This window comes from Quercus suber, unplaced genomic scaffold, assembly GCF_002906115.3.
Source record: "Quercus suber isolate HL8 unplaced genomic scaffold, Cork oak 2.0 scaffold_83, whole genome shotgun sequence".
Lineage (NCBI taxonomy): Eukaryota > Viridiplantae > Streptophyta > Magnoliopsida > Fagales > Fagaceae > Quercus > Quercus suber.
This window is the reverse complement of record NW_027069548.1, coordinates 231,910-254,034: the sequence shown is the minus strand read 5'-3', so window position 1 is coordinate 254,034 and position 22,125 is coordinate 231,910. Positions and strand designations below refer to the sequence as shown.

The window sequence follows — 22,125 nt, the reverse complement described above, 5'->3', positions numbered from 1 at the left end:
CCGCCCCTGCTTCCATTTGAAAATCGGCCCACTTTGTAGTATGTCCATGTGCATAGCTTCTATTATTTATAAGACAAAGATAACTTACAATCAATCACAAAAGTAAGGCTAAATATGCAAATATGAGAGTATTTTATTGTATATATTTCATGCACATCAATGAGTGATTATTGGTAAGTAAAACAGTGATATTAGTGGTAGACTTAGATGAGAACTAGTAAAAATTTGCCACATCAATAATTTATAAAAATTTTGTAAAAAATTAGTGACCGTAACATTACTCGATCATATTTCACTTAAAATGGAGTACATGACACATTTCGAGTGTATTTGGGTGGGCATGGGTGGTAAATTGGCCAAAATATAGTAGTAGAAAGTGGCTAGGTGGGAGAATTTTGAATTGAGAGAGAGAGAGAGAGAGAGAGAGAGAGAGAGAGAGAGAGGAATGTATTTGTTCAATCTCCAAAGGAAAAAGCATCGTTAGCATATGGTTGTCGTTATCGTGCACACCCATTTTCTCCTCTAAAATGCTTAACCTCCACCACTCTTCTTCTTCTTCTTCCCCAATCCCATCATCATTGTTGTTATTGTTACCGTTCTCTCTCTCCTCCCCTATTATCATGCACAACCACAACTCTTCATCACTTTCTCTCTCCTCACTTCCAAAACCCTAATTCCTCACGAGCAACTCTTTCTTCTTCCCCATGGAGGTACCCTCTCTCTCTCTCTCTCTCTCTCTCTCTCTCTCTCCCCAAACAATTTCTTGTTTGATTGTACTATTTGGTTTCTAAGAAAACTTGAGAAAGTTAAACTCGCATGAACATTTTTATTAAAAATTATTAAAATTGGTGGTAGTTTTAGCCTTTGTGATTGGATAATGCTAGAAATACCAAAAAAAAAAAAAAAATTACTACTTTGATTTAACATAAAAGTGATTTTATTATGTTGTGGATGGTGTTAATTGCATTCATTGACACTTCAGTTTGTAGCAGTTTTCTTTTGGATATAATGATATTAGGGATTTTACAAATTTTACTATATCGACTTTACAAACTGAAGTGTCAATTGTTCAAAGCATAACAAAAAAGAATTTAAAAATTTTGAGTATTGTTGAAAGTTGGTGGATTTTGGAGCAATTTGGTTGTAAAAGAGAAGCACATTTGTTTGTAATGTGTTTGGAGTGTTTGTTAGTAGGTTCAACACATCATATGTTGAATGAAAAATGTTTTTTTTTTTTTTTCAAACTAGTTTGGAGATAAATCCTTAAAACTCCTCTTATATCTTTTTATTAGATGTAAATTTTGAAAAGCTAACCGTTGAATTGCACATTTTTATTATATCCTCTATGCTTGTAAAATTTCAAGAAGATCAAAAATCAATAACTATATCATCAATCAAATATTTAAATTCAAGTTTTTGAGGTCTAAAATTATGTATAAAAAGTAAGTTTATTACTCAAATAGTAAATCACATCAAATTTGAATAAAATTTGACATGTATTTTAAGAACATAAAGAATATGAAATCCAATGGTAAGATTTTCAAAATTTACATCTATAAAAAGATGTGGGAATTTAAAGGGTTTTTCTCCAAATTAATTTGGAGAAAAACTTTATCCCCTCTCACCAATGCTTTGCATCCAAATTTATGATATAAACATGTACGGTAATTTTGGGTTTAATAAAACTTTAAGGATAAGTGGAGGATAATTTTGGAAATTTACCCTTAACCAAAGGACAAATTAAGGTACAATATTTTTAACTTTAATTTAAAAAAGTTTGGTCAAATTAATGTCAATGGGGAAAATGTTTTTCCCCTTCAGGGAAGCTCAAAATGTCAATTAAAAAAAAAATCTCTTTAGTTATTTATTTATTTTTTTGGTGCACATAAAAAACTAAATTAAATTAATTAACTAATTTAAAGTTTAAACTCTTTAAATATGTTACAAATGATCAAATAAGTAAGGAAATATGTGAGGCAGTGGCTGTGCGAAGGTGTTTTGGCTATGTGACGGTGTGCGGGTTTCTGATTGCGGATCTCATGCCCAGCGAATGGTGGCTGTGTAATGGTGTGTGTGGCAGAAAATGATGAAAGGGATTGGAGATAGAAAGTGGTTTGCTGTTGGGGTTGAAAGAATAGAGGAAAAATGAATATTTAAATGAAATTGGGGACAGAGCATTGAGGCTGAGATAGGTGTGCTTGAAAAATGATTAATTACACAAGAAAAACTAGAGTTTTTTTTTTTATTTATATATATATATATATATATATATTAGTTTAGCTAAAAAAGTGTGGAGACTTATATGAAAGATTTAATTGGGAAAAAAAAAAGATACAACTTAGCTTATGAATGAGGTAGGTGTATTTGACTTATGTGAATTGTACATTGAACTGTCCCTGCATGGGCATAAGTTATATTTATACATGAAAGTCCATTTCAGCATTATATATGGACCGCTTCATAAAGATACAACTCACCTTTATTTAACTCAGCAAACACAAGTTAAAAATAAAGTTGCAACTTATTTTACATAAAAGAACTGTGAAGAACTGCAAAATTTTGCAGCTCTTTAACTCTTGACAGTTATTCCTCCAAAGGCAGCATGAACATTAACCCTCTGCATTAAAAACATCAATTTATTTAGAAGCTCCTTATTATATGCAATGTCATTAAGATTTGATGGCAAAAACAAAGGATTGAGGGAATATCATATTAGTTTTCTGAGTAATTTTCAAAAAGGGAAGAAAAGAAATCTTGCACCGCTAAGTAATTTCTTGCTGTGGTATCCAGTTTCTACCTATCATATTGCCTAATCCAACTCATGGTCCACTCAAATGATGCATACTATATTTCATTCAGATTAGGCATATGTATCTATCTAATATATTCTCTTTATCTTTTAAAAAATATAGATTGGAAATTTACTTTGGAGAGTTAAAAACGATGGTATAACTCAAGAGGTTTGATGGACTACAAATTCAGCATACCTGATGTGCATTGGTAAAACAGTTGAACCAACTCTTAGCTAGCATTTTTGTTATGTAGTGTAAGACCAGTGGCTCTTTAGGAAACATGAATCACACGCATATTTAAAATCAAAAAGAAAAAAGAAAAATTGAACTACGGCAGATACAGAATGAAACTTACATGGATCGCATGCATAGTGTTACAGTTATTTGATGAGTAATTTCTCATTACCCAACCTTCTTCTTGCATCTTCCACAAAATCCTGCGGCATGTTTCTTAAAATCAGTTCCTTCAAGGCTGGGAGCTGATCTAATCCCTCTGAACTTCTAAGTTTTTCACAAACTCTGATTTCTAATTCTCGAAGCTGTGGCATGGCACCATTCTCAACTGTCAACAGCTCTAGTTTCCCTAGGATCCACAATTTCAGGACACGGAGTTCAGGAAAGTTCTGATCAGCATGACAAGTCATTTCCTGCCCTAGATAGGAGTGATTGAAAAGATTGAGCACTCTCAGCTGAGGCAACTTCCCTAGCACCCGCATTGGATCTTCTGTGAGTCTAGACGCCGACAATGTAAGAATATTGAGGTTTCGAGGAAGGTTACCTATCCGATGATCTTCTATCCCTCCAAACAAATATAAGTTTGAGAGAGACTGATGATCTTTCATAGGACTCAACATGAGGTTTAAAGGATCACCGCTTGACGTCAACCTTAAGGTATGAAGGTTGTCGAGTCTTGAAATGCACTGGGCTGTTTTCAGCGCTGATTCTGAATGGAAGCATGTCAGATCCAATTTTCTAAGGTTAGTGCACCTATCCAAGCCATATATCCTGGGCTCCACAAATCCAATAACGAGCCCCTTTAACACCTGAAGGTTGGTCGTGATAAAGATAGAGAAACAGAGCACACTTGCAGTCCAAAGAAGAAAGACAATTCAACAGTTCCCACATGATGATTTCACACACGTGCAATATATTTAATGATGGAGGAGAGTTGGTTATGCCACGTATGTTTCTGTTACAGCAAGAATCAGTTGAAGATTCAAAACAGAGTCAAGCTCCAGATTATGGCGGGAAAGTTTGTTAGAGTTAGTTAGTGATCTAGACTCTATCTATCTTGTAAATCCTTATATATAGAACATGTATGTATCATTTCAATTCATTGAGTGAATAACAATTACAGTTGTTACTCTCAAAAGATCTCCAATTCTCTCTCTCTATTTCTCTCTTCGTTCTCTCTTCTCTTCTCTGTTTCTTCATACATTCTTTCACTGTGTTGTGCTTGATTCAAGGTCTGTGAGATCATATTTGTGAAACTTGTTTGTTTCTTCATGGTATCAGAGCCACAGATGGCTTCTGCTGAACAAATGGCTTCTACAACAATGTCATCATCATCTTCAACAATGGCGTCCATGGCGTCTGCTTCTACTACCTCGATCAATTTGATCAATCAACCTCTTCTGCTACTGTCAAACATGTCAAACATGATGACAGTGAAGCTTGATAGTTCCAACTATATAGTGTGGAAATATCAAATCTCAATGGTGCTTGATACTTACTCTTTATTGGAGTTACTTGATGAAACTCAATCAATTCCAGAGAAGTTTCTCAAGGATCTTTCAGGATCTGTTACTGGAATCATCAATCCTGATTATTCAATCTGGAAGTCAAAGGAGAAAGCACTTCTTACTTTTATCAGCTCTACCTTGACACCTACAATTCTTGCTCTCACTGTAGGATGTCACTCAGCAATAGAGGTTTGGAAGGTGCTTGAAAACCGTTTTTCTTCAATCTCAAGATCACACATTATGAATCTGAAAGGAGAACTTCATAATATTAGGAAGGGCTGTGATTCTGTTGATGTGTATCTTCAGAGGATCAAAGTTGTGAGAGATAAGTTGATGGCAGTTGGAGTACTCCTTGATGATGAAGAGTTGCTTCACATAGCCATCAAAGGCCTTCCCAAAGATTACAATGCATTCAGATCTGCAATACGTACAAGAAGTACACCAGTGAGTTTTGATGAACTCATCACTTTGCTTGGTTCAGAAGAAGAATCTTTGAATGACTCTAATGAGGTTAAAGAAACCTTTGCTATGGCTGTGAATGCCACACCTAGGTCTGGTGGTAATGGTGGTTATAATCAGTACAATAATAGAGGTAGAGGAAGGAATAGCAACAGAGGAAGAGGTAATGGTGGTGGTAGAGGTTTCAATGCCTTTCCACAGCAGCAATACTCACCATACTCTTCAAATCAGAATCAGTCCAATCAGTTTTCTTCTTCATCATCACAGTTTCAAGGCTTGAAGAATGATAGACCATCCTGTCAGATATGTGGGAAGAATGGTCACACAGCTCTTGACTGCTATCATCGAATGGATTATGCTTACCAAGGTAAGCATCCTCCCACAAAATTAGCAGCTATGGCAACAGCTTCAAATGCTGTAATCACTCAAGAGCAACCATGGTTAGCTGATAGTGCTGCTACGGATCATGTCACATCCAGCCTCAATGCACTATCTTTCCCAAAGCCTTACACAGGACAGGACCACCTAACTGTTGGTAATGGCCAAAGCCTTCCTATCACTCACACAGGTAAAGTTCAATTTCCCACTCAAACCTCATCTTTACATCTCAACAATGTCCTTAGGGTTCCTTCAATTGCTTCAAATCTAGCTTCTGTTCACAAACTCTGCCATGATAACCATTGTTGTTGCTATTTTGATGAGAATCTTTTATCTGTTCAGGCCTTGGGCACGGGGAAGGTGCTTTACCAGGGCAAGAGTGAACAGGGTGTATACCCTATCTACCCTAGTAAAGCTCCTGCTTTGTCTTTACATTCTCGAGTCTGCAACCATGTTGCTTCTACTCCTTCAATCTGCAACCATGTTGCTTCCACTTCTTCATCTTGGGATTTATGGCACAATAGGCTTGGACATCCACATGCTCAAGTTCTACACACTCTTTTTCCCATGCTTAAGAAGCCTTTGAATAAATGTAATAATGTTGTCTCTTGTACTCATTGTCTTAGTGGTAAAATTCATAAACTTCCCTTTCCCACTTCTCAATTTACTGCACATTCTCCACTAGAATTAGTTCACTCTGATGTATGGGGCCCTGCTCCTGTTTCTTCTATCAATAAATTCAGATATTATGTGTTGTTTGTTGATCACTACACTCGGTTTACTTGGATTTATTTTCTTCAGCATAAATCTGAGGTTTTTTCTGTGTTTGTTAAGTTCAAATCCATGGCTGAAACTCAGTTTTCTTCTAAACTTAAAATTCTGAGATCAGATGGGGGTGGTGAGTATATTTCTAAAGAGTTTGAAGCTTACTTATCTGTCCATGGTATTCTTCATCAACTCTCATGTCCATATACTCCACAGCAAAATGGCCTAGTGGAAAGAAAACATAGGCATATCATAGAAACCTCAATTACTTTGCTGTCTAAAGCTTCTCTTTCCTTTCAATACTGGTCTTATGCAGCCCAAATTGCTGTTTTCCTCATCAATCTACTGCCTACAGCTACTCTTCACTCTCACTCACCTTATTATCTGTTATATCACACTAAACCTGATCTAACTCAACTCAAAATCTTTGGGTGTGCTTGTTATCCTCTTCTAAGATCTTACACCTCACACAAACTTGAACCCAGAACCAAGGAATGTATTTTCTTAGGTTATTCTTCTGTTTCAAAGGGTTACATATGCTTTGATCCTATTACAAATTCCACATACCTGTCTAGACATGTTTTGTTCAATGAGTCCAAATTTCCTTTTCCTACACTCACTCCTACTCCACAGTCACCTGTCACTTCTAAGTCTTCTTCCATTTGGTTCTCTAATCTCCTGTTCTTGCATTCTCTTCATCAACCTTCTATTTTAGGTCCTCCTCCACATACTGTCTCTGCTGTCACACCACCTGTCCCTTCATCCCCTGATCATTCTTTTCACAATGTTTCAAATACTCCCTCTCATCATACTACTCCTTCAGCACATTCTCCTTCACTGGTTGCTTCTGCTCCTTCTAGTCCTCCACCATCCATTCCTAGTGTTCCTGTTAACCTTCATCCTATGCAAACTAGGTCCAAGAGTGGTATATCCAAACCTAAACTCTGCTATAAAGCTACTCTTGATTACAACTTCACTGAACCTCCCACTTTCAAAATAGCCTCTTCCTATCCTAATTGGTGCAAGGCTATGGATGCTGAGTTTGATGCATTGCAGAAGCAGCAAACATGGGTGCTTGTTCCTCCTTCTCCTCATTTTAATTTGGTAGGGTGCAAATGGGTCTATAAATTGAAGCTTCACAGTGATGGTTCCATTGCTAGATATAAAGCCAGGTTAGTTGCCAAAGGATTCCATCAGCAGCCAGGCATTGATTTCACTGAGACTTTCAGTCCAGTTGTTAAACCAGCCACTGTAAGGCTGGTCTTGGCTATTGCAGTTAGTTTAAACTGGTCCATTAGGCAATTGGATGTCTCCAATGCATTTCTCCATGGCTATCTCAAGGAGGAAGTCTATATGCAGCAGCCACAAGGATATATTGATCAGTCTAAACCCCTTTATGTTTGCAAATTGCTCAAGTCCCTTTATGGATTAAAGCAGGCTCCAAGGGCATGGTTTGAGAGGTTCACTTCCCAGCTACTTCATCTTGGTTTTGTTGCTTCTTTGGCTGATTCATCACTCTTTGTGTATCACTCAGGCTCTATCATTCTCTATCTGCTGTTATATGTTGATGATATCATCATCACTGGTAATTCTCCACCACAGATTGCCAATCTCATCTCAGCTCTCAGTACTATTTTTGATCTCAAGGACCTTGGCCCTCTCAATTATTTTCTGGGTATTCAGATTACTCCTACCAAGTATGGCCTTACCTTGTCACAAACCAAGTATGCTTCTGATGTTCTTCATCGGTTTAACATGCATAATTCCAAGCCTACTAAAACACCATGTTGTCCTGCCACTAGACTCACCCCTGACTCTGGTTCTCGCCTCTCTGATCCCTCTACATATCGAAGTATGGTTGGTGCTCTTCAGTATCTCACTTTTACTAGACCTGATTTGGCCTTCAGTGTTCATCAATTGTGTCAGTTTATGCAATTTCCTACCACTACTCATCTGGAGGCTGCCAAGAGAGTTCTAAGATATGTGAGGGGTACTCTTTCTCATGGGATTTATTTCTCTCGAGGCCCTCTTACTTTCACTGCCTTCACAGATGCTGATTGGGCTGGTGATCCTTTTGATAGGAAATCTACCACTGGGTTTATGGTGTTTGTAGGTCCTAATCCTATTTCTTGGTCATCCAAGAAACAGACTACTGTTTCCAGATCCTCCACTGAGGCAGAATATCGAGCACTCGCCACCACTGCTGCTGAACTCTCATGGCTTAGGCAGTTATTTCGTGATCTGCTTCTGTTTCTTCATCATGTTCCAGTTCTGTGGTGTGACAATGTATCTGCCATTGCACTTGCTTCAAATCCAGTTTTTCATGCTCGGACCAAGCATGTTGAGGTCGATTTTCATTTTGTCAGAGAACGTGTTCTTCGCAAGGACTTGGCCATTTCTTTTGTTTCTGGCAAGGATAATCTTGCTGATATATTTACTAAACCCTTGCCTGGTCCTTTGTTTCTCTTCTTTCGTGACAAACTCATGCCTCGTGCCTCCCCCATTCGTTTGAGGGGGGATGATAAAGATAGAGAAACAGAGCACACTTGCAGTCCAAAGAAGAAAGACAATTCAACAGTTCCCACATGATGATTTCACACACGTGCAATATATTTAATGATGGAGGAGAGTTGGTTATGCCACGTATGTTTCTGTTACAGCAAGAATCAGTTGAAGATTCAAAACAGAGTCAAGCTCCAGATTATGGCGGGAAAGTTTGTTAGAGTTAGTTAGTGATCTAGACTCTATCTATCTTGTAAATCCTTATATATAGAACATGTATGTATCATTTCAATTCATTGAGTGAATAACAATTACAGTTGTTACTCTCAAAAGATCTCCAATTCTCTCTCTCTATTTCTCTCTTCGTTCTCTCTTCTCTTCTCTGTTTCTTCATACATTCTTTCACTGTGTTGTGCTTGATTCAAGGTCTGTGAGATCATATTTGTGAAACTTGTTTGTTTCTTCAGGTCGGAGGCTGATTTGATGGCTTCGAAATGGATACCCTGACACGGGTCATGTAAAGAAGTCGAAGGTTATTTGCCTCCCAAATGGAACATGGCAAAATGGTTATCTTAGTGCGGGTCAAATCTAAAATCTCCAGGCGTGGTAGATCCCCAATAAATGCGGGAATTGAGTTTAAAAGAGTCCACCGCAAGTTCAAATACCTTAAATTAACCATGATACCAAGTTTCTCAGATAACACAGGTTTGAAGACACCCTCCAAATCGAGCACCTTCGGCATCAAAAACCCTCCCGTATTGATTATTTTCGTAAACACAGGTTTGATTGAATCACTTTTTCTGGTGTTGAAAGAAACAAAGGGTTGTAGAGGTTCGATTGTATCACGTTTTCTGGTGTTGAAAGAAACAAAGGGAAGTAGAAATTCAAGCGAGTCTGCAGATGTACATTCTGACTTGCCATGGTGGACAAGAAATCCTTTATCTTTAGCTTTTGGCAAGAACACATCATAGAGATAACATGGCATATGACATGTTTTTGGGGTTCCATCTGGCTTCCATCTTACTATTTCAATCATGTTTCTACACACTAGTTCTTCCAAATATTTCTTGGCCACATCTTCGGTGACGCTTGCCTCAGGTGATGTTTGAACAAATCCATGTGCAAGCCACAGGTGCAACAGCCTCCGTATGGGGATCTCATATGCTTTAGGAAATACAGCCAAATAAAGGAAACATGGCTTCAACACATATGGTAGCATTTGATAGCTCAAAACTACAAAATTCGAGAGAGGTAATTGACCTTTACCAAAGTGTGCCGCCACTACCAGATCAATCACTCTTGACCACTCACTTGATTCCATGGTTGACAACACTCTTCCCAGTAGCATGATTGCTGGAGACAAACCGTGACATATTCTCAAAATGTCTTCTCTGAAGTTGTTTATGTCTGAGCTATTTTGTGGTATACCTACCTTCTTCAAGAACAATGCCCAACTCCCCTCATCAGATAAACGCATAAGATTCAAACGAGAACTCCATAAATAATCATGCGACGCTACATTAGAGTCACGGGTAGTGAGGATGATCCTACTTCCATTCAAGACGTTCGCAAAGGGATATGCAAGCATGAACCACACATCAACCGTGCAGACATCATCTAAGACTATAAGAAACCTGACTTTCATTAGAATCTGGTATAGCATAGCAGACATTTCCTCCTCGCTCATTGACTCAAAATGCAATGTCATAAACTCAGGAGCCCGCGGTAAAGCCCACGATGGATATAATTCAATCTGTTGGAGTATGATAATCAACAGACCCCGATATGTGACATCCTTATATGAGAAATCCTTGGGAACATGAACCCACGCACGGCGTTCGAAATGCTGACGAATGTCTAGTCTGTTATAAACTTTCCTTGCCAGAGCTGTCTTGCCAAGTGGTTCTTCACTCACCAGTGAAATCACACGGAGGCTTTTTTCATTGTCGTCCAACAATCGGGCTACCAGCTCCTTTTCAGCATCTTCAAGTCCAACAAGTGCCGAATGCCATTCTTGATCGTATTGGTGGTTGTTCCATCCTCCTCCAAGGGCTGAATTTCTCAGTTGCAGTTCCGTGTGCTCGCCGAACAGCTTCTCCACCGCGTCCATTGCCGGGACCACCGCTGCTCCCACCTCGTCCATCGACTCTCCACCGTTGATGAGCTCAACGTTACTAACAGAGGAGACAGGGGGTTTCGGGCTCCCGGCCTCTTTTTCGATTGTTAGACTCGCTGCCCATATTGGGCTTTAGGGGATGTGGAAATTCAAATGCTGCGACTCAATGCAATGAGGGGAAAGACATTAGAACCGAGTTGCCGAGAGAAAAGGAAGAGAGCCTTGGTCCGTAAAAACATTTACCGTAAAACATTTGCATTGAAAAAAATTTAAGTGATTGGAGTACAAAACACAGATCAGCCACTATCAACCCACAAATCCGAGTATTAAACCAACAATTCATTCAATTATTTACTATATTTCATTCAATTAATTTTGAACTTATATATGATTTTTGTTTAATAAAAACTTAATCGTATACAATATGCATTCATTATATAACTTAAAGTAAAATGTTACTTTGTTTAAAAAAAAAAAGTAAAGTAAAAGATTACTTTATTTTTATTATTTATTTAATTTTAAATTAAAATAATTTTTTTCATTAATTTACGCATGATAGCCATGCATCGCATAGGCATAACTAAACAAACAGGTTTATTCTTTGATGTTTTTCTAAATTTATATCTTAATTTATAATTTGTGTTAATTTTTTAATTTTAAATTATGAATAATTTTGATTATATTCTCTATATTGAATGTAAATTATTGTTTATAGATTTTTGGTTGTGTTATATTCTTCGAAAAAAAAAAGAAAAAAAAAGAAATAAAAGAGTTTATATAAATTTGGCAACAGAGCTAAATAGATAAGGATAAGAAATGTTTACTAATAATAGTTTTATTAGTAACTTTTTTTAACACGAGTTAAAAAAAAAAATTTGAATAGAGAGATAATTTATTAAAATGATTTAAACTCAACTAAAACTTTTTTAAGGGATTGGTTTAAAAAAATTGCAAAGTAATTTTCTAATTGTTAACTACTATGCGCTAACTTCTACTACAAAAACCCACAATTGAAATACTAATCCGTATAAGATAGCACTTTCAAAGATTAATATCTAAGCTATTTTATATTAACGCTGACTTTTTTTAATATATATATATATATATATATAAAAGAGGGGTTTTCTACCCCCTTGCAAAACAAATGGACTATAACCAGAATTAGCTAGACAGGGATAAGACTACACTGTCTTTTTTCTACAATATATGTTAAATTCAGATAATTTTTCATGCATATTCACACGCTACACGAAGGAATTATAATAATAATTAGCTAGATAGGGGTAAGACTACACCACCTCTTTTCTATAATATATGTTAAATTTAGATCATTTTTCATGCATATTTACACGCTACACAAAGGAATTATAATAAGAATTAGCTAAACAGGGGTAAAACTACACCACCTCTTTTCTACAATAAATATTTAATTTAGATAATTTTTCATGCATATACACACACATGTAGTATGCAACGAACAAGACTTAAACTTGGTAGAGTGAAACTCACTCAAGTTTCAGTGCCTTTTTCCATGCTTTAAAGGACAAAAATTAAATTCTCATGTGAGTCTCTCTCTACTTCAAATTTTTAAATGTTTAATAATTTAGACTGTGTTGTTAATTATTGAATTGAGGTTTCACTTAAACATGATTTCAATTATTGTTTCGAATAGTTTTTAATTATTAAATTCAAGGGTTTTCTATTTAAATATATGTGATTAATTGAGCCTTAAAGTTCAATGTATTATTGAAAATCATTTTATATGTGTGTGTGTGTGTATATATATACAGATCATTTTTCATGCATATTCACACGCTACATGAAGGAATTATAATAAGAATTAGCTAAATAGAGGTAAGACTACACCACCTCTTTTCTACAATATATGTTAAATTCAGATCATTTTTCATGCATATTCACACGCTACACAAAGAAATTATAATTAGAATTAGTTAGACATCGGTAGGATTACACCACCTCCTTTCTACAATAGATATTAAATTTAGATCATTTTTCATGCATATACACACACATGTAGCATGCAACGCACAAGACTTAAACTTTAAGTTTAAACTTAAATTTGGTAGGGTGAAACTCACTCGAGTTTCAGTGCCTTCTTCCATGCTTTCAAAGACAAAAATTAAATTCTCATATGAGTCTCTCTCTGCTTCAAATTTTTAAATGTTTAATAATTTAGATTGTTCTTAATTATTGAATTGAGGTTTCACTTAAATATGATTTCAATTATTGTTTCGGATAGTTTTTAATTATTAAATTCATGGGTTTTCTATTTGAATATATGTGATTAATTGAGCCTTAAAGTTCAATGTATTATTGAAAATCATTTTATATGTGTGTGTATATATATATATACAGATCATTTTTCATGCATATTCACACGCTACACAAAAGAATTATAATAAGAATTAGCTAAGTAGAGGTAAGACTACACCACCTCTTTTCTAAAATATTTGTTAAATTCAGATCATTTTTCATGCATATTCACACGCTACAAAAAGAAATTATAATAAGAATTAGTTAGACAGGGGTAAGATTACACCACCTCCTTTCTACAATAGATATTAAATTTTGATAATTTTTCATGCGTATACACACACATGTAGCATGCAATGCACAAGACTTAAACTTGGTAGGGTGAAACTCACTCGAGTTTCAGTGTCTTCTTCCATGCTTTTAAGAACAAAAATTAAATTCTCATATGAGTCTCTTTCTACTTCAAATTTTTAAATGTTTAATAATTTAGATTGTTCTTAATATTATTATTGAATTGAGGTTTCACTTAAACATGATTTCAATTATTGTTTCGGATAGTTTTTAATTATTAAATTCAAGGGGTTTTTCATTTAAATATATGTGATTAATTGAGCCTTAAAGTTCAATTTATTATTGAAAATCATTATATATATATATATATATATTTTACGTACCTCTACCATCTTCTATTCAATTATATATATATACACACATAATTTATTATTGAAAATCATTATATATATATATATATATATTTTACGTACCTCTACCATCTTCTATTCAATTATATATATATACACACATATATATATGTATGCATTTTATAATTTAGTTTCACACAACCTACATTTATTATGTAACTTAAAAGTAAAATATTCATTTATTTTAAGTAAATTAATAAAAAAATTATTTACATATAAATTTTGATTAAGCCGTGCATCGCATGGGCATAATGCTAATATGTAAAATATTTTATAGTGAAACAAGAGTAACATTAATTAATTGGACATTCTGGCATTTTACCCCTTTTTTTGTTTTTAATTGGCAATATACCCCTGTTTCGAAACTATATAGGTTTCTGCCCCTATTTCGATACTCGATAACCCTAAAATTGAGTTACTTAAAGTACTCGCTTGGTTTAAAATCGAGTTATACCCGATCAAAAAAAAAAAAAAAAAATTGCATGAAACTCGACTTAATGGAAATCGAGTTCCAAAACGCCACTATAGGGCTTAAAAACGCCGCTATAGGGCCACTAAACCTGGTATTCACACTTATAAAAAAATTTTTGCAGAAAAACGCCTCTATAAGGAATAAAAAATGCCACTATAGGACCGTTGAACCTGGTATTCACACTTATAAAAAACAAAAATACCAATATATCATGTTCTAATGATAATGTTCTCAAGCTAATTGCTTAATATATATCAAAATTTAAAATTTAAAAAAAAAAAAACTTAATCTTATTTACATTTTTTTCTTGGCACTAGTAAAGCTGATTTAGTTAATTTATTCAAGTTTTAGATTGATTTATATCAGATTGCATGCACATAATTAAACGTACTGTAAAGCATTAATTTCACTCACATTTTGGGAGCCAAGTCTTGAGCTAATATTGAGAATCCGGCTTTTTGAATGTGAGAGACGAAACATGGGCAATAGAGCCTCAGTCAGCAACTTGGCTCCATAGAAATTGGTTTTGATCACTGTCTCTGCATGCTCCACTGAATTCTCATTGATTTCATTGAATGACACAGCAGCATTGTTCACCTGAAGAGAAATTGAAGAGCTTTAATTTTGTCATTGAAGAGAAATTGAAGAAATGTTAGGAAAGAGTTGAACTATTAGCAATTATATAGATACTTGTCTATTATAATAACCAATTTATTATATTTACTATAAAAAATACAGGTTATAGCCGCGTTTTAACCCACCAAAGGCGTGAATACTAGGTTCAATGGCCCTATAGCGGCGTTTTTTAATCCCTATAGTGGCGTTTTTCTGAAAAAAAAATTTTTGTAAGTGTGAATACCAGGTTTAGTGGCCCTATAGCGGCGTTTTTTAATTCCTATAGTGGCATTTTTAAGTCCTATAGTGGCGTTTTGGAACTCGATTTCCATTAAGTCGAGTTTCATGCAATTTTTTTTTTTTTTTTTAAGTTTGGTCGGGCATAACTCGATTTTAAACCAATCGAGTACTTTAAGTAACTCGATTTTAGGGTCATCGAATATCGAAACAAGGGCACGAACCTATATAGTTTCGAAATAAGAGCATATTGCCAATTAAAAACAAAAAAAAAAAGGGGTACAATGCCAGAATGTCCTAATTAATTCACTTGTGTTTGTTTCAGGTATAATTAAAATTAAGAAAATGTTTTACACCTTTGATGATGTTTGGCAACACATGAAATTATAGTCAAACTAAAAATACATTTTAATTGACTGTAAAATACCACCCCACACTTAGAATTCATTTTAGGTATTAATTTGAGAGAAATATTATATTTACAATATTTTCACAACAAATCTTAAATGATGGATTATTATTAGCTATTATAAGTAAATAAAAAATAATTTAAATTATAAATTTAAACTAGAACTATTTAAAAAAAAAAAAACCTAAAATATCCTATCACACGCCGTTTGTTGTGAAAATATTATAGCCGTATCTCTCTTCTTAACTTTTACCATCATTTCATTTCCACTCTCCTTACTCACTCTCATCTCTCACGCCAAGCTGAAGGACAAGAGAGAGAGCTACCGCTGAAGGAAAGAGAGAGAGAGATACTGCCGATGAAACCCACGTAATCTTCCTCCTCTCACGGTTCCACCGTCGTGGTTGCAAGACCAACCGTTGGTGAAGGTAATCTTGTCTTCTCTCTCTTCTCTTTCTCTCTCTTTTACTCTGGCTAATCAATACCCAAAAATACCCTTTCTCTTCTACCGAAAAATTCTCAACCCATCTCTCTTCCTCCCTCTTCTCACCGTGAATCCACCGGCCTGATCAGATCAGGTCCAAGGAGGCGGCACGGTGGCGGTGAGTTCTCTTTCTCTTCTTTGCAGCTCTTTTTCTCTCTCTTTCGCATTTGGCTTAGATTTTTGGGGTTTTTGTTGATTGGGTTTGCTGGGAATGGATCATGGTGTTTGTTCTAAATTCATGGGCTTCATGGGTTAATTTTTGTTGGGTTTTCTTCCCAATTTAGGTTAGGGTGGCAGTGGTTAGTGGTTCCGATCTGGGTTTGCTTTGTGGCTTGCTTCATGGTTTAGTTCTTGGTTTGCGGTTTGGTCACAGTGTTTGTCGCTCGTGGCTTGCTTCAGACGTGGTGGTTGATGGGTTTGGGTGTTGTGGATTTTTGTGGTTGTTGGGTGCGATTTTAACTGTGTGGCAGTGGTTCTTTGGTGGTTGGTGGTGGTTGTTGGGAGCGTTTTGCTGTTTCTGGGTGGTGGTTGTGTTGTGATTGGCGGTGGTTGTTGATTTAATGTTATTGGGTTTTGGTGGTTGTTGTTGAGTGTGGCATGGTAATGGCGTGGTGGTGGTGATTATTGTTGTTGTGGTTGGTGGTGTGGCTAATTAGTCTTATAGAAGTTTTTAGTGTTTACCCACAAGGGAGGGGAAATAAGTAAATATGACAGACATTGTTGTGACGTTCCTATTGGAGAATTTGACTCGGTTGCTCACCCAAGAAGCAAAATTGCTATATGGAGTAGAGGATCAAGTCGGGTTACTTAAGAACGATCTGTCTCTGATCAACGTCTTCCTCCAAAAGACTGCAGGGAATCGACATGACAATTTGGTGAAGGTGCTAGTCAGTCAAATCAGGGACGTAGCCTACGAGGCTGAGGATGTTATTGATACATTCATCCTGACGGAGACAGAGCACAGGAAAAGAAACTTTCTGGGGCAGGCAATCCATTCCTATGACAGAATAAGCGCGCTTCACAAGGTTGCAAACGAGATAGAGAGAATCAAGAATGTCATGAACGAAATTAACAACAATATGAGCAAGTACGGCATAGAAATATCTGAATCATCTGGAGCAAATACAGAAGCAGCGAAGATACTTCACAGGCGCAGGAGATATGTAGAGGAAGATCACGTGGTGGGCTTTGGTCATGACACACAGGCATTGATGAAGCAACTTACTGAAGGGAGTTTGCAACTTAATGTTGTATCAATCATAGGCATGGGTGGCTTAGGTAAGACCACTCTTGCTAGGAAGATCTACAACAACGATGATGTCAAGAGCCACTTTGATTTCCGTGGATGGGTTTATGTCTCTCAAGAATACAAAGTCAGAGACCTGTTGCTTGAAATTTTTAAGGGCGTGGCTCCAATGCCAAAACTGAAAAAATTTATCTTGAAAGCTGAATTGAAAGAGGAATTACTCCATGGTTTGAAAGTTAAGTATAGTGTGAATAAAGATATGCTGAAAGGGACACTAGTCGAAAACTTGAAAGGTATTGAGGAAAAGAATGATGAAGAATTTAGAATGGAATTATTTGGATTCTTGGAACACATACAAGACCGTCATTTGAAAAGTTCATTGTCAGATTTCGTGAAAGATATTTACAAAAAGAATGGAGAAGGATGGGAAGATTTGGATGACGATGAATTGAAAACTCTGTTGTTCAAATGCTTGAAAGGCAAGAAGTACCTACTTGTCATGGACGACGTCTGGAAAACTGAACTATGGGATGAGGTAAGTACTGCCTTTCCTAATGATCTGAATAGAAGTAGACTATTGATCACAAGCAGAATAAAAGAAGTAGCATTACATTCAAAGAGTGCCCTGTATGAACTCCCATTTCTTGAAAAAGATAAAAGTTGGGAACTCTTCTGTAAGAAGGCATTCCGAGGAGGTATATGTCCTCCAGAACTTGAAATTCTAGGGAAACAACTTGTGAAAAGTTGCCATGGTTTACCACTTGCTATAGTGGTGTTGGGGGGTCTTTTGGCGAAAAAGGAGAAAACTCATCGAACATGGTCAAAATTGACTGGCCATGTCAATTGGTATCTGGCTCAGGATAAATCATCTTGCAGAGACATATTGGCTCTAAGCTACAACCACTTACCCCTAGAGTTGAAACCATGCTTTTTATATTTTGGTATCTACCCAGAAGACTTTGAGATACCTGTGAGGCAATTGATCCAACTTTGGATAGCTGAGGGATTCATACAGCAGACTGGGAAGAGAAAAAAAGAGGATGTTGCTGAGGATTACTTGGAGGAACTCATTGATCGGAGCTTGATTCAAGTGGCGACAAAAAGGATAGATGGAGGAGTCAAAACATGTCGTATCCATGATCTTCTACGAGACCTCTGTATATCGGAGAGCACTGAAGAGAAATTTCTTGAGGTTCATTCAGATGTTAACCTTTCACCCATGAGCAAATCCCGTAGGATTTCCATCCACCATGCCAACCGTCTATGCATTTCTTCCAACCATTGTGAGCCTTCAAATATTCGTTCTTTAATAGGCTTTGGGGGGGTTGCTGGGCACGAGAGTCCTCTTGATAAACTATGGGAAAGTAACAAGTTGGTTCGGGTGGTAGACCTTAGAAATATGGGCATTTGTTGCTTAATCCCAAAAAGTATTGAAAATATGACCCTTTTAAGGTACTTGAGCATTCGATCTAATAAGCTTCATGTCATTCCAGAATCAATATGCAACCTTTGGAATCTAGAGACAATGGACATGAGAAATTTTGACTCAGCAAAAGAAGGGGGAAAATCTACAATACAATGCTTGCCAAAGGGGATATGGAAGTTACAAAAATTAAGACATTTGTACATGGATGGGCCAACATCTCTACCTAGAACTGGAAATCAGGCAGGTTTACCCAATCTTCAAGTCCTTACTGGTATAGCTATAGATCAAGACAGTGAGAGTCTCTTTGCCAAGGCTAGATTTCCTAATGTAAGAAAATTAGGATTGTTTTCTTTAAAAGCGGTGGATTCAGAGCTTTTGTCAAGCCTACATCCCTTGCACGAGCTGCAAACTTTGAAGATTTATAAACATTTCAAGCTTTCAAGTCCAACCTCATTTCAATTGTCACTCACAAAGATAACCTTGGTTGACGCAGACTTATCAGAAGCCATCATCAGAGTGTTGGGTTGCCTTACCAACCTTCGAATACTCAAGGCAGTAACAGCAAGGGCCGATCATGTCTACATGGACATCAGTCTCAATTTGAATGAAAGCAGTTTTAGTAAACTTGAAGTCCTTAAAATGGTGCACATGCATGTTTTACAATGGACTATGGCGAAAGGTGCAATGCCAAGCCTTCAACGTTTGGTCATCGAGCGTTGCCTGTTTGTTTGTCTGCCCCCAGTCGAACTATGGTCCTTACCTGGCTTGCAGGATGTGGAAGTTTTACATCCATGTTCGAAATTTGCAAATGTACTTCAACAGTTGCAGACGAGGGATGGACGTAAGTTCCAAGTCTATCCACCTCTGGACCCAACTATGTGAGAAAAAGCTGATGGCTTCATCTGCTCTGCTATGTTTTGGTGGCAGGCTGATGCCTAAGGGCCAATGCTCCTCTATTTTGTCCATTGGTTCAGGTTTTGCTGGTATGATATGTACATTTCTTTTTCCTAATTCCCTAACTATTCTAGTACCTTTTCAATAATTTGTTATGCTTCTAGTGATAAATCCATTTGGTTAGGAGGAACCAATCAGTTAAGATATTAGACACCACATAATTGAAAACTTAAAGTCTTATGTATTTGCCTCCAATTATATTATATTTGTTTCTCAAAAAACTTTCCCTCCATATAAGACTTGTACTACCTTTTTTTATTTAACCATTGGGGGAGGGGGATTTGAATTCAGATTCTCCCTAAAGACTTGACAGTATTACTAAGCCACAATACTCTTGCTGGCATTTACATTTGCATAATCAACAATCTGCCCCTCAAATGCAAAATTTTAAATTGTTATTCTAAACTTAGTACACTTTTCGTGACAACCTTTGGTTTTGAAATAAAAAAACATTGAACACAATATCTAGACGTTAGTTCTATCTTCAAGATGATTATATAATTCTTCAAACATATCATGGAAAGGAAATGCAGGGCATCGTAAATTTGTCATCTGTTTTATAGTGTACACTGCTTGTGGTTGTAATCAGTCAAAAGTTTCGATGCCACAATGCCATTTTTATGGATAGTTATTATTGCACTATTTTCTTCAGTCTTTTATTTTCTTCAATGCTTAACCATCTGTTTTCATTTGTTGTTATGTTCAGTTCAATGTCTAACAAATCATTTTGGATGTGGGAACCAAGCATGAAAATGTACAATTCTAACTCAAAAGACTTCTCTCTATCTGCTCTTGGATAAATAATTTGTCTAATGAGTATATAGTTACATTATGACAGTTGAGCTATGTCATTGTTCGTAGAGATGAAAAATGAATGGAATTGGAAATTTCATAAAACATTGAAAGCTAGCTCAATTGATAGTTCTAGCCAGGATAATTACACAAGCTGTTCACAAGAAACATCTCAACACACACGCACTGGAGACAAATCACACTTCAGTAAATGGGAGTCGTTGAAAATTAGTCAACAAATGTGTCCTGACTTATTGCTCTTTGGTTTATTTTATTTGCCCCACTTACCATATGATGGAAAGTAATGGTGCTCTAATTTTTTTCTGGGGATGTCAGTGCGTGTCACAGGCATGCTGGAATATAATAGTGATATGGTCAACGATCTATGTTGATGACCTTGGGAAGAATTCCAAGTAACTTAACAAAGATAAAATCTTCACTAAAGATTATCAGAAAAATAAAATCTTCACTAACACTTATAAAATTTTCACGACTGCCATTGCCTGTGCGTGCTAATTCCAGGTGTGGTGGACCTGTAAGTTAAATTTGGTCTCCAAGGCAATGTTAACTGCAAATGTAATTATGTCGTACATTTGTGTGCTTTGACTACTTGCTGATGCTATTGTGTAATTATCCAAAAAAAAAAAAAAAAAAACAAACAAACCCTGATGCTATTCTAAGAGCATTTACATCTGGGGTTCTAAAAAATTCTCATTCTACGCTTTAAAAAGCTATTTTATTATTTATTTTACCATATCATTTTATAACTGACCTTACATCATATTTCTTATTTATTCACATTTCAGCCAACACTACTAATTTATTTATTCATTTCTCTCTCTAACTCTTTCTCTCTCTTCTTCTCTGCCTCCCTCTCTTCGTCCGAAACAACCCAGCAATACCCATCATGAACGCAGCCAGCACAAAACGCATCAATTCAATCCCAAAAATAACATCAATTCAAACCCAAAACACCTTGAACAAAACTCACCACCACCACCACTGCAAACAAAACCCTAAAATCCCAAAAGATTCAACAAGGAGAGAGAGAGAAAGAGAGAGAATATAAAAGTAGAAGTTGTTACAGTCAGTTCTATAAGAGAATTTACAATAGAAATGGTAAAACCACTCAAAAGCAATTTTAGCACCTCGAACCATAAAAATCAAGCTACATCAAAAGTGTTATATCAAAATTTTTTTATTATTCAGCTATAATGGACTCTTATAAATAAGAGTACATTGTAGCAACTCTCTTTTCTTTTTTTGTTAATGATTTTTATTAATATGTTGGATTGTTTATATTACTTAATGGGTTGTTTATGTTATTTTAATGGGTTGTACATAAAAATAGAAGATTTGATACATGGTGTATTGTAAAATGAGGTGTTAAAATAAATAAAGTAGTTTTTTGAAATGCTGAAACTAAATTTTCTAACACATTTGATGTGAATGCTCGTAAGAGTTTATTGTAGCAAGTGTCTAAATTTTTTTTAAGTATAACAACCTAGATGTAGCTTGTTTTTGTTGTTATTTTGGTGACTAAAATAGCAATTTGGGAGTCTTATGCACTCAGATACTAATGCTCTAAAGCTCTAAATAGCATGAGCAAGACACAACACAAGATAAAAATGCTATTTGTACAGCTGATTAGGAGGAAAAAACATTGAATGTCTATATGTGATTTTTCTAAAATACTACGGGTATTGTGGAAGTTTTGGTGAAATTTTCATAATAAAGGAATGTTTTGGTAGGGATAAATTA

The 22,125-nt window shown here is 35.9% G+C and overlaps 2 protein-coding genes across 3 annotated transcripts; one reads left to right on the top strand and one right to left on the bottom strand.

Moving 5' to 3' along the window:
- Window positions 1-9,101: 9,101 nt before the first annotated feature.
- LOC112013889 (disease resistance protein RPM1) lies at window positions 9,102-10,781 on the bottom strand. Its single transcript, XM_024046268.1, has one exon. The coding sequence runs from the start codon at window positions 10,779-10,781 to the stop codon at window positions 9,102-9,104; it is 1,680 nt and encodes a 559-aa protein (XP_023902036.1).
- Window positions 10,782-15,697: 4,916 nt separating this feature from the next.
- Window positions 15,698-19,777, top strand: LOC112013901 (putative disease resistance RPP13-like protein 3). 2 transcript variants are annotated; one of them, XM_024046280.2, is made up of 2 exons: window positions 15,698-15,890; window positions 16,231-19,777. In XM_024046280.2, exon 2 carries the CDS (start codon window positions 16,654-16,656, stop codon window positions 19,498-19,500), a length of 2,847 nt encoding a protein of 948 aa, XP_023902048.1. In that variant the 5' UTR covers window positions 15,698-15,890; window positions 16,231-16,653; the 3' UTR covers window positions 19,501-19,777. The 2 variants fall into 2 exon arrangements, with proteins under 2 accessions (XP_023902048.1, XP_023902047.1); XM_024046279.2 differs by having other exon boundaries at window positions 15,698-16,064.
- Window positions 19,778-22,125: the final 2,348 nt, after the last annotated feature.

Excerpts from the sequence above, each read along its gene's own strand:
- LOC112013889 (XM_024046268.1), bottom strand. The coding sequence starts at position 10,781 with ATGGACGAGGTGGGAGCAGCGGTGGTCCCGGCAATGGACGCGGTGGAG.
- LOC112013901 (XM_024046280.2), top strand. The coding sequence starts at position 16,654 with ATGACAGACATTGTTGTGACGTTCCTATTGGAGAATTTGACTCGGTTG.